Source organism: Asparagus officinalis, chromosome 9, assembly GCF_001876935.1.
Source record: "Asparagus officinalis chromosome 9, Aspof.V1, whole genome shotgun sequence".
NCBI lineage: Eukaryota > Viridiplantae > Streptophyta > Magnoliopsida > Asparagales > Asparagaceae > Asparagus > Asparagus officinalis.
The window spans coordinates 50,108,581-50,120,612 of NC_033802.1; the positions used below are offsets into that span (position 1 = coordinate 50,108,581).

The 12,032-nt window shown below is 35.8% G+C and overlaps 2 protein-coding genes and 1 long non-coding RNA gene across 5 annotated transcripts in view; 2 read left to right on the forward strand and 1 right to left on the reverse strand.

Annotated features, from left to right (window-relative positions):
* LOC109823824 (15-cis-zeta-carotene isomerase, chloroplastic) overlaps nucleotides 1–7,433 on the forward strand; it is a 14,078-nt gene extending 6,645 nt beyond the window's left edge. The window contains exons 2-4 of the mRNA XM_020390217.1: nucleotides 6,392–6,538; nucleotides 6,646–6,855; nucleotides 6,941–7,433. Of these exons, the coding sequence (XP_020245806.1) occupies nucleotides 6,392–6,538; nucleotides 6,646–6,855; nucleotides 6,941–7,276 (693 nt within the window). The 3' untranslated portion in view covers nucleotides 7,277–7,433. The remainder of the gene's footprint in view (nucleotides 1–6,391; nucleotides 6,539–6,645; nucleotides 6,856–6,940) is intronic.
* Nucleotides 7,413–9,116, reverse strand: LOC109823823 (chitinase-3-like protein 1). 2 transcript variants are annotated; one of them, XM_020390216.1, is made up of 3 exons: nucleotides 8,432–9,116; nucleotides 7,724–8,284; nucleotides 7,413–7,649 (listed from the first exon to the last, which is right to left on the reverse strand). In XM_020390216.1, the coding sequence occupies exons 1-3, from the start codon at nucleotides 8,865–8,867 to the stop codon at nucleotides 7,447–7,449; spliced, it is 1,200 nt and encodes a 399-aa protein (XP_020245805.1). In that variant the 5' UTR covers nucleotides 8,868–9,116; the 3' UTR covers nucleotides 7,413–7,446. The 2 variants fall into 2 exon arrangements, with proteins under 2 accessions (XP_020245805.1, XP_020245804.1); XM_020390215.1 differs by having other exon boundaries at nucleotides 7,724–9,112.
* On the forward strand, nucleotides 9,048–10,276 carry LOC109823825. 2 transcript variants are annotated; one of them, XR_002242483.1, is made up of 4 exons: nucleotides 9,048–9,135; nucleotides 9,608–9,838; nucleotides 9,939–10,022; nucleotides 10,107–10,276. It is a non-coding gene; the product is annotated as an uncharacterized LOC109823825 (long non-coding RNA). The 2 variants fall into 2 exon arrangements; XR_002242482.1 differs by having other exon boundaries at nucleotides 9,939–10,276.

Below are 12,032 nucleotides of genomic sequence, written 5' to 3' on the forward strand. Positions count from 1 at the left end.
AAACCTTTTGATCATTACCTTAACAAACTTTCCAGCTCTTTAATGGCCTAATAGTAGCATGTGAACTTCAAGATATTATGAAAAAAGAATAGCGTCCCTGCAAATATGTGGAATATCAATATGTAAATGGATCATGGGCAGTTATTATCTCAAAGCTGTTGTTACAGCAAAATTTAAGAAATTGTTGATTCAAATCAATATGTGTTTCTTAAACTAGTTAGAATTTACCAAATATACCTAATTCTCTCACAAATTTCGAATTCAAATTATGATTACTTATAAATTAGGAATATTAATAAAACCCCATGATCTTGAAGAGTTTACAATGATTTCTTATAGTAAGAAATATTAGATTGTTAATTATCAAAAATAACTGAATCGTTTTGATTTAAGAAGATCTAATATGTGTCGCGCGTCAAAATCATATTTAGTTTGAGTTCTGTCGGTGGATCCGGGTGTTGCCAGTTCTATGGTATATTTATTTTTATTGCCAATTGTGAAAATCACCTTTATCTTTAATTCCGTTCGTGGATCTGGGTGGTCTGGACTAAGGGTGGAGAATGCCATGTGGCAAAAATTTTAGAGGAATGCAAAATCCTACGTGTCATCATAATGAGAGGTTATAGTCATTGGGTTTTCCATTAAGGTATACCCTAATAATAGATACGCTGATAATAGATGGTTTGCCCTTAGGGCACATGTTAATAACCATAAAACAATTCTCAACTACTTCTATTGCAAGAATGTGTTCCAACAAAAAAAAATCATAGAAGAATGTGTACAAATTTAATGGTTTTGTTTTATTTTTATTAAAATATATTAAATTATTGCACGTAGATGATTAGAGTTATCAATTTTTCATAAAAAAGTATATCCATTAAACTTTACACACCTATCTATGATAACGGAGGTAATTCGAGAACATTCACATTGTAGAAAAACCATTATAAGAAAGTGAGAAAAATATTTTTACCTTATTTTAGACATTGCTCAAGACAATGTTTCTAAAGTTTAGATATTTAAGTCCTTATGAATACAAAATCAAGAACTTGATCAAAATCACGAATCCTAACTTTACGCGATTCCAGTTTACTTGAGGATTGCACTCTTAATTATGACACAATAATTGCACATTTTTTCTACAATTAAAGAAATAAAAGGAACGTATATCTTCGAAACTTTTTGTTAGATCTAAGAGATTTGCGGCTAGATATCAATAGATTCCAGTAAAGAAATGTTAATCTTAGATATCAATAGATTTTTTTTCCTTTGAAACTTTTGGTAGATCTTAGAGATTTGTGGCTAGAATCTAAATGTAATATACCATCTAGGTTACTCGTACAGAGCGTTTTGGATATCGTGTCCGTGTCCGACCCGTGTTGGACACGTATTCTTCAAGGACAAGTCATGGACACGTGGTTCAAAGCAAAACTCAATATCCCTTTTAATTATACCCTAAAATAGTTTCTTTGGTAATATTGGGCTTAAAACCAATCGGTTTTTGAACCTGAAAGTTGAAACCTATTACCTAAATATTTAAAAAATACCCATCGTATTATCTCATGTGATCAAAACTAAACTTTTTGTGTTAAACCTTATTTTTAGTTTGATTTAACTTGATTCTTAATTTTTATAGATAATAGAAAGAAACACAAATGTTTTAGGTATTTTAATTTGTGTGTGTGTCTGTGTATGTATAGCCATATCCATGTATCCTACATTTTACAAATTTGTCGTGTCCCGTGTTTGTGACAGTGTCTGTGTCTACACCCTTATTTGTGCTGCCTAGTGTACCATTACTCTCTTTGTTTAGTGCCATGAGTCGGAGGGATTTTACTAAATATTGGTATGTATATTAAGAGGGATTTGTTACAAAATATTTAGAGGAATTGAATTCTATATGTATCTTGTTAAGAAACTAATATGCAATGTTTTAAATATCAGCTGATAATCCGATATTATCTCCGAGTTATCGGTTTTGGGAGCTTTCTTATAGGATAAGTTGGAATTTAAATCGGTTATCGTTTTTTGGGGTTTATCAGCAATAATGCGGTCATAAAGGTGATTATCGACCGATATTAGTGGCTCTAAAAATCAGAATTATCAGGTCATACTATTCGGTTGTGATTTTGGGTAATGGACAGTTTTTGAGTGACCTTGAAACCCGACCCGACCTATTCTTTACAATAAAACTTAAACCTGATTCTATAGCCCTAATCCTCCGTTCTCACCCTCATTTGTGTGGCTGCCCCCACTGCCCTGATCCTCTGATCTCCGTTCTCTTTGGACTCCGTTGTCCTTGATGCTCACCTCCGCTGTCTTTGGCGCTCGCCTCCGCTCTTCTTCGAACTCCACTAACCTCAACGCTATCGACTTCGACCATTCGACGTTGCTCTCTCATTGACGTCAACTTCATCAACTCGACGACTTAGACCGATGCTGATCTCTCCATCGACACCATCATCAACTGATTGACTCGACGACGTCGACCGACGCATAGCTCTCCATTGATGCTGAGATGTCTTCATCGACGCCATCATCAACTGTGATTTCGACAGTTCGACTTGGACTCTCCATCGACGACACACCCTCAACACAACTTCTGAAGTTGTAGCAATAGGTAATATTCGCTATTCAGTTGGTTATTTCTCTGGTTATTTAGTGAAGGTCAAGAGAATGAAAGAGGGGAGTATGGTTAGATTACATTTTGGGTATTATATTATATGTATATATCATAAGGTATATTACTTCGATAAATACTACTTATCCCCGATATATCCCCGATTTTCGTTATCCGATAAGGACTTTGGCCGTCTGATAAATCCCTGATAACCGATATTTAAAACCTTGCTAATAAGAGATATAATTCAACTTCTATCAGAACCTCTATGTAAATAGCTACGAGCAGTTTTCTTTACATATCACTTTTTAAATCACAACCAAATTACCATGATTTCTTTCTTTCAATTTAACAAAAAGTACATTCTTTCTCACTTTTACCTATAGAGAAATAGTAGTGGCTTATTAAATAATAAGCAATTTTGAATAAAGCTATGTTTTCACTGTCTATTGACAACAGACCCATTTTTAGTCAAAAAATACCATATAAAGATAAACATTGGCCCCTAGTATGGCTACGTGACGCTATACACTAACCATATAGAAATTTAACCTGATAGAACTTTAAAAAAATAAATTCAAACTAAAAATTAGAGAAAGAAGAGGAATGCAAATGAAAAGAGGTGAAAACTTACATTTCATGAAAATGTGAACAACCCTTGAGCCATATATATTCATCAAAAGATAGTGTTCATATAATTAGTGTTTACGTTTTTTTTTCATTGCTCCATAGAAAACTCTGATTAATTCTTGTCTCAAAAGGGATGCATTCCAAACATTATATAAATGATCATATCAATCAATACACTCGAAGAAAAGGAAAGAAAAATAAAACGTTGAGATCCTCTCAAAGAAACACCAATCAACAAAATTATAAACTCTAAAGAAGATGCATAGTTAAGTTAGAAAGTAAACCAAGAATATAACCTACTTTAAAAACTATATAAGAACGGCGGTTCATCTCTCAAACTCTATCTTTCTCAGCCTACACATGCCTAATCCACCCATCTCTATCATCATCCTAAGATGATTCTCCGAATAAAAACAACATTTGTTAAAATCCATAAAAATTTTAAAAATTAATCAAATATCCTATAAAAAGAGAAATATTAGCCTGACTAAAGAGATGGTGGAGTCCAGGAGGGAATTGAAGAATCCTGTTCCTTGCATGAAATATTTGTTCAAATTTTTTTACTAAGGAAACTGTAGACCTAAGAAAATGGCCATCTGTAGAAGTACTGTGGTATAAAGCTATGAAGCACGGACACGCATAACATGAAGCCGTGTCGTGTCGTGTCCGTGTCGGACACACGTGTCGAACACACGTATCCTATGTATTTTTTAGGATTTGCCTCGTGTCGGCCTGTCGGATGGCCGTGTCGGATCCGTGTCCGTGCTACATAGGTATAAAGCAGAAAAATAAAGGAGATATCTAAAGCTTTATAATTATAGTGCTCAAACTTTAAGATAGAGAGCCATTAGTTGTTTAACAGTATTTAGAAAATTAATTATTCTATCAGATTTATTTTATCTCATGGAAGCCAGTAGATTTACTCAGCTGATAGATGGACAAATCTAATAACAGCGAAGAGCTTAGAGGACTTGACAATAGGTCTTTAGGGAGTACGTTTTGGATTTTAGACAAAATGTAAGGGTATTGCTTGGGTTATTTGATTAAGGAAGGCTAAGGAATAGTAACTACTAACTAGTATAGGAATAATTGGAATTTGGTGAATGTGTGGAGAGGGAGGGAGGCTCACATGAAGGATAAATGTTGTTGCATTAGTTATAACTAGCCCTAGTAAGATTAGGAAGAGGTAGTGCATGTTGTATGGAAATTGTATTGTTTACTTTATTGAAGAGAGTAATATTAGAGTATACATGTACGGAAGGCTATATGAGCTTTGCAATTAGCACTATGAAGCAGAAGTATTTGGAGTGCAATTTTTAGCAAATTTACGAGGAAAATGGAGAGGATGCCCTTAAGTTAACCTTTATTGGATGACAAATTTGAGCTAAATGTTTGGCATAATAAAACAATAGTTATTCCAGTCATCATCAAGCAAATTAAAGTCTAGATTAAATAAGCAAAATAAACATATAACCTAAAGATGAGACGAAATCAGCCTAGAGAACCTAAGAGGATCATATGGGCCAGCCTCTGATAGGACAATAGTTATTACTGAAATATTTGGCTTATTGGAATTATAGACCCATCAAGGAAAATGAAATGGAGTGATTTAGGTCCTTCGAGTATCCCTACTGGCATACTGAAGCATTTGGGAGGTAAGGTGTGTTTATAGCAAACATATTCAAAAGAAATTATGAACTAAGACAATGGCTAACAATGAGGAAGAAATTTTGTATAATATGTAAAGTAATGTAGATATTATAAAGAGTCATTCATCACAATCAAAATTATGAATCATGCAGGGAGGCTTTGAAAGTAGAGAAGAATTTATAATTTCCAAAGTATCATATTGGTTTCCTTCTATAGAGGTCCAAAATAGAAGATACTACTACCAATATCAAAGATTTAAAAGAACGAAAAAGTTGGAAAAGCTGATGGAGGCTACCCTCTGGTGTATCTCATCAATTATAGGGAGAAGATGTGTGGGTATATTGATGTGATTAAGGAAATGGATACATAGCAATAGTTATTGTGTGAATAATTGGAGGAAATATAATTGTCCATCTCTGTAGGCTCCTATGAAGAATCAATGTCAAGAGCAAACCTTAAAGGCCGCTTCAGAATATGAGAGTCCTATGCAAATTATTGTTTAGGCATGAGCGAAGTTCCTTAGAATGCAGATTTCCATTGTTGTCACAACTCCAATTTCATGGAAAGATGATTACTTCCTTGATATGTGTTAGGCTATAGTTTTCACGTGGTGGAAGACCTGGGATTTGCTGGAATGTACCCCTCTTTTACTTACAAGGTGTCAGCTTGGATGCTGCATTCATTCTTAATGGGCCTGCCCTGGTTCTGAATGCTGTATGTACAAACATCTGTTAGATCTGAATTAGATGGACTGATCCTCACCATTCTCTCTCATATACAGAGGCATGCAAATGTATAGACTAGTGTAAATATCAAATTATAGCAGGTACTGAGAATTCCAAATGGCTCGCGGTCTGGTTTAACACAGCTAAACCTGAATGAGTCTTATCATCAATCCATGTAAACTTGGTTCAGTACACGTGGCTAACCAACTAAAATCACTACTTGATCAAACCTGAATGTGTCTAATTAGTTCATATAAACCTGATTCAAATATAAACATATAGCCTATAGAAAATCATAGCTGGATCAAAGTCTATCATAGATATCGGGTCAGTCTTTTTTCTTGTTGTAACTCAGAAGTTTCTTGGATCTGACTCATATCATACGGACTTCACACCCAACTTTCATACTTGTATCACTGTATGTGTTTATACCGATATTTTAGACTTAGTGGCTTAAATCATATTAGCTATAAGATAAACTATGCAGCTAGAGAAGCTATTTGGATATTTTTATCAGTGCTGTTAGTCAAATACGATCAAAAGAACTGATATTTTGTATGATTCTACAACCTACTTGTGACTGATAAAAGTATCTTGTTATCTCGGAAGAGTAAACTTCATAAGTATATGTATAGTCTCTGTGTTTTGGACAGATATGTTTCCTTCTTTTGCACATTGCCATTTATTAGGGAGCTACAATGTATTATCTATTCTATCACTTTGGTTGAGACACTGCAATCATCACTTCATTCTCCTCTGTATGCAGGTTATAATGTTGGTTCTTATTTTTATATTCGCTTTGGTACATAGTGGCATGGCAAGCCTTCGAGATACGTGTGAGAAACTCATGGGCAAGCGGGCTTACCGTGTGTTATTTGCAGGGCTTTCACTGCCTTTGGCAGTCAGTACGGTTGTGAGTTCCCTTTAATTTTGATGCGTCTGTTTTAAGCTCATGCTAAGAGCTAATCCTTGCACCTTGCATTTACAACTTAATGGCTTACATGGGTTGTGATTTTTCAGGTTTACTTCATCAACCACCGGTATGATGGTACTCAACTGTGGCAAGTTCAGAGTATCCCTGGACTCCATGAGCTTGTTTGGATCTCAAACTTCATCTCTTTCTTCTTTCTGTACCCATCTACTTTCAATCTGCTGGAGGTTGCAGCAGTTGACAAACCAAAACTGCATCTTTGGGAAACTGGAATCATGAGAATCACCAGACACCCACAGGTATCTTGGTCATCATAATCATGTTCCTCCTAACTATAATGCAGTAAGGCACATCTTAACAGACAAATTACTTTGTTATTTTTAGATGGTTGGGCAAGTGATGTGGTGCTTAGCTCACACCCTCTGGATTGGGAATTCAGTGGCGGCAGCAGCCTCGGTTGGTTTAATTGGCCACCACTTATTTGGTGTGTGGAATGGTGATAGGAGGTTGAAGACTCGGTATGGGGAAGCTTTTGATGCCTTGAAGAGTCGAACGAGTGTGATTCCTTTTGCTGCAATTCTTGACGGACGTCAAAAGCTTCCAAAAGATTATTACAAAGAATTCATCCGGTTGCCCTATCTCACGATTACAGCTTTAACACTTGGTGCATATTTTGCTCATCCCATTATGCAGGCTTCCAGTTTTAATCTTCACTGGTAGAAGGTAGTTAGTTTTGTCCTCTCTTGTATAGTAAATTACATCGTATTTTTATTACAAATTCTAAATACAAATTTGCAAGTCAAAATTGTAACGGAGTTCTGTGCAACAAAATCTCTCTATGACGTCGAATTCAATGTGAATGGTTAATCTTTTTACACTGTTTATGAAACTTAAATTCTTACAAGATTGAGAAGGAGAAACAATGAATTACAGATGTATAAAATCATCAGAGGGTCTCTTGCTATAGCATCAGATATGTCTTCTTGTTGGGTAGGAGCCAGATCTTGAGCGTTCAACTCTTGAGGTGACGGTGCCTCTTCGTACCCAAGTTTCCCTTCTCCAGAAGCACTAGCTATTTGCCATGCACCAGAAGCTGCATTGAAGAACAAAGGAATAATGAAGTGGAGTTAAAAACCCAAGCTAGGATTAGTTTAGCTAAGAACTCACCTTTTTTTGATATGGTGTGATTTGAGTCGTCAAAGCTTATGGGCCAAAGGAAATACCCCAACAATTTATTCCTCAGAGAGAACTTGATCTTCTCATCCACCACTTGAAGACTATCAAAGCTGACCCATAAACCTCCATTATGAAAATAGGATGATACTGTTCGGTTATCATAACTAAGAGAAGGGGTTGTCTCCTTTAAGATCTGTTTGATCTCAAAGTATGCTATTACTCCAGTTCGGTTGCTTAGTTTCTCTCTTGGACCAGCAGCCACAGCTTGGGCACCCAGTCCATTTTTCTCCTTATTCTTGAGATACCAAGATCTACCAAACAACGGAATTCCCATTACCAGCTTACACGGAGGAATACCAGCATCGAGCCATGACTCTATGCAGTAACTCGTGGAGAGGTGGGTGGTTTTATCATAGAGCGGAGCATCAGCTGCGGTAATAAGCTCGTTGGTTTTGTGGTAGCCGAAGCAGAGAGCATTGACCCAATCCAGGTTCTCGGAAATTGCGCTAGCCGGGTAATCAAGATCATCTGTTGGCCCATCAAAGACATGACCTGAGAAGTACACAGTGGCAGTCAGTAGGAGCGATGGCGATGAATCTTCTGCTGTATTATTGACAGCAGCTCGCCACTCAGAAAGCAAGAGCGCGAGATTGGCCATATCAGACATTGAAGATGGAAACTGCCATGCCAAGTCCAAACCATCAAATCCATGTCCATTTGCTAGTTCTATGGTGGAACTGATGAATGCTGATCGTAGAGTTTTGTCCGCCACCATTGTAGAGAAAGCTGCGTTGGAAGAATTGATTCGATGATCATCGGTGGCAATGGAGAGCAGGGTCTTGATCGAAGGGTTGTCAGATTTTACACAAGCAGAGAAGTTTACAAGGAGGGGGAGCTGGTCTTGTGGAGGGACAGAGACTGTAAAGGTGGTTTCGTTGATGGAAAGGGAGTAGTAGTGGAGATGAGTGTAGAGAGAGGACGAGACGTTGGAAAGAGAAGAGTAGTGGTTGGAATTTGAGAGCCAGAAGCCAGCTCTCACTGCTGGAGGACTGGTGCATTGCTTCTGTGATGCTGAGAGATGGACGAATGTGAGAAGGATGGGAACTAGGAGTTGGCTGAAGGGCAGCTTCTCCATATTGTTGATTGCAATGCTCGTAAACTGAGCATTGCTAGAGGGAAAATCTCAGTCTCTGAGACGGTGTTGGCTTTTGAACAGTGGAGTCCAGGTTGAAAGTGAGAGTTTGGTTGAAGGCTGCGGGTGGTGGTGAGCTTTTTATCTGAAGGGAGGTAGGAGAAAAGGTTCAGTGTTATGTTGTACAATTTCTGGATCTGGAACTAGAAGGACAGACTGTGTGTTTGGGGATTCTGAGACTCAGATTGTTTTGCTGCAGCTAATCTTGGAGGTGATTCTAGTACTTGCTTTTTACTCTTTTAGTTAACCAATCCCTAGGTTGAAATCTGAGATTAGAGCATGTTCAGTGCGATATAAGAAATGATTCTTCCAGTGTAGAGATTATTTTTTAAATCCATTAATCAATGGAAGATGAAGTAGGACTAGAGGTATGTCTAAGATAACTAAGAAATAATTAAGAAGGTTGTGATTAACTAAATGGAGAAGATGATCTATTAAATGAAAAAAATATGGTTAAAGGCTTTATTGCTGTTAGTTGTTTTGACCATTTGTCATTTCGTGAGTGTTTATGATTTTTTCTTGAGCGCAAATGGAAATTAATCACAAAAGATAATTGTCCTAGTTATACAACAAGAATAACATGCTATATGAATTACTCTTTTATCTAGTTTTATCTTGGGTTATTACTTCTGCTTAGATTATTATTGCCGTATCCTTCTTAATTGCCTCTACTCAATTTATAGATAGCATTGGCTGCCCACATGATCGAGGAAGGCCGGTAGAATAAGAATCCAATCCCATAAAACAAATGTTTGTCGAGGCTTATATAATAGGGCTTGCAGGTCTGTAGCAGTTGGTGACGGGTGGCTTTGTCGGAAGTTTACAGATAAAGACTATTATATGTGATTTGGTGTCACCAAACTCAGGAAGAAGGTGGACTTTTTGGTGCGGACACTCGATGCCCGTGATTTCTTGTAATGAGCTAGGCGCTTCTCTCAAGAAATACCTTATCAATATTATACGTTGTTTTCCTCTCAATTTCTTCTGATAATTTATGAGACTTCTGCTGTTTAGGTTTCTGCTCGATCATTTCAATTGTCTGTGGCTGTGTACTGTTGTGGAACATTTGAACTGTCAACAGTAAGGAGTTGGAACCTGGTAAGTGGCAGTATTTGCATTATGGATGTAATTATACGTGTAGGCAATGGCTAAAACAAAAAATTTCTCTTGTGGTTTAATTAGTCACTAGAGACAGTGGCTGACATGAAACCATGTGATCCATATTGGATGCGTCTTCGTACAGGAAGCCACGATGTTTTGAGGGTTAAAGGATGCAGCTTTTGGCATCTTTCTTTGGTCTTTTTCTTTGATGATTAGCTACTTTTCGCTGGACTTTTTGGAGTGTAAGAAATAAGAATGGGCTTCTTTAGATTCTTTTTGCTTACTGAAAAAAGAAATATATCTTTCAATGAGCTATGTATAACTATCTTTTGGCTGATGTTATGCTTTTTGGGTTGAGTACGAACCCTATCATAATACTTTCTATGCGAAAATTTGAGTTTTTTTAAATGAAAATGGCACTTTTATCTTTCCTTTCCCTTCTTTATTTATAAAGAGAAATTAGTGGGACTTCTAAATGCACTAAAAATTGGCATGTGTCATACCATATAGGCATAAGAAACTAACATGTATCATACCATGAGTACAAATGTGTCTCTCTATCTGATTAGAATATGCAAGTGGACATCTAATCTTATATTCACCGAAGAATCCTTATCAAATTAAAATTATTTATAATTAAAAAATTCTACTAATTAAATGTTTTGTAATCCTTAATTGTTAGATTATAATTATCCATATTTTATAAAAAAAAAATCTCATAATCATATATTTGAATATATAAATATTTTCAATTAAGAATCCTCTTTAAATTAAAATAATCTGTAATTCAAATTTTTTAATAATTAAATATTTTGTAATCCATATCAAATTGTAACTATCCATTTTCTAAAATCTCATAACCATATCTTTAAGTATAGAAATTAAAAAAAAAATTCAAGTAGAGAGCCTCTCTATACAAAATAATGGGTCGTTTTTAGCAATACCCCTCAACTATTTTAATTTGAGCCCCCCCTCCAAAGTTTGAGTATATATTGTAAATAACCCTCATCAACTATGAAAGTTTGAGATAACCCGCTAAACTTTCCTCACTTAACCCCTCTAAAATATAAGGTGTGTCCGAGGAACAACCCCCCTCGCACCCCCCGCCCCACAAAAAAACTATTTTAGTTTGAGGAACACTCCTCAGGTTTGAGCATATTGTAGATAACCCCACTCAAGTTTGAATTTCCAAAAAACCCCGCATGAACTTATCTCTTTTATGCCTTGAAAGATAACGCCGATAGATCTAGTGTGTAATATGACATGTATCATCAAAAAAAGATGAAAACACACCTCAATCATACAAAATTACTCTGAGTTTTAGGATAAGAGAAAGAGAGTAAAGTGGGGTGTGGGGGAGGGGGGATATTGTAAATCAATCAAAAAAATTACTAGTTGAGAATTTCATTGTACCTAGAATGTCTTGATTTTTAAAAATGTATTTTAGTTATTTTACACTTTGAAATGACATTAAGGGACTTTTGTGAGACACCCCATAGTTCATGAAAGTTTCTAATTTTCTCTCCAATTAAAATAGTTGATTTGGTGGGGTGGGTTTTTTTTGGGTGGGAGGAGGGGGTGTTGGGGGATGTTCTGAGACGTTCATCATATATGACTTACCCATGCAAATCATAAAAGTATAAAATTAACCTATGTCATATTATAAGTGTTCACGTGTTTACCTATCCTATCAAAAAATGATATATGGACATCTAATCTTAATTCACCTAAAATCCTCATCAAACTAAAACTATTCATAGATAAAAAATTCTAATAATCAAATACTTTTTAATCCTTATCAGATTATAATTGTCCACAATTAAAAAAAAAAAATCTCATAATCATATATTTAAATATAGAAATTGAAGAAAAAAGACTCATATAGAGAATCTCTCTACGTAAAATCATGTGTTAATTTTAGAAAACGCCATCAACTATGATGGTGTCTCAGAAAAACTTCACAATTATTTTACATTGAGAAAAACCTCCTCAAGTTTTAGCATATAA

Bases quoted from the DNA above. Each gene is read 5' to 3' on its own strand.
- LOC109823823 (XM_020390215.1), bottom strand. From the start codon at position 8,867: ATGGAGAAGCTGCCCTTCAGCCAACTCCTAGTTCCCATCCTTCTCACA. The intron at 7,650-7,723 runs GTGAGTTCTTAG...TCTTCAATGCAG, and splicing joins TCACACCATATCAAAAAAAG to CTTCTGGTGCATGGCAAATA.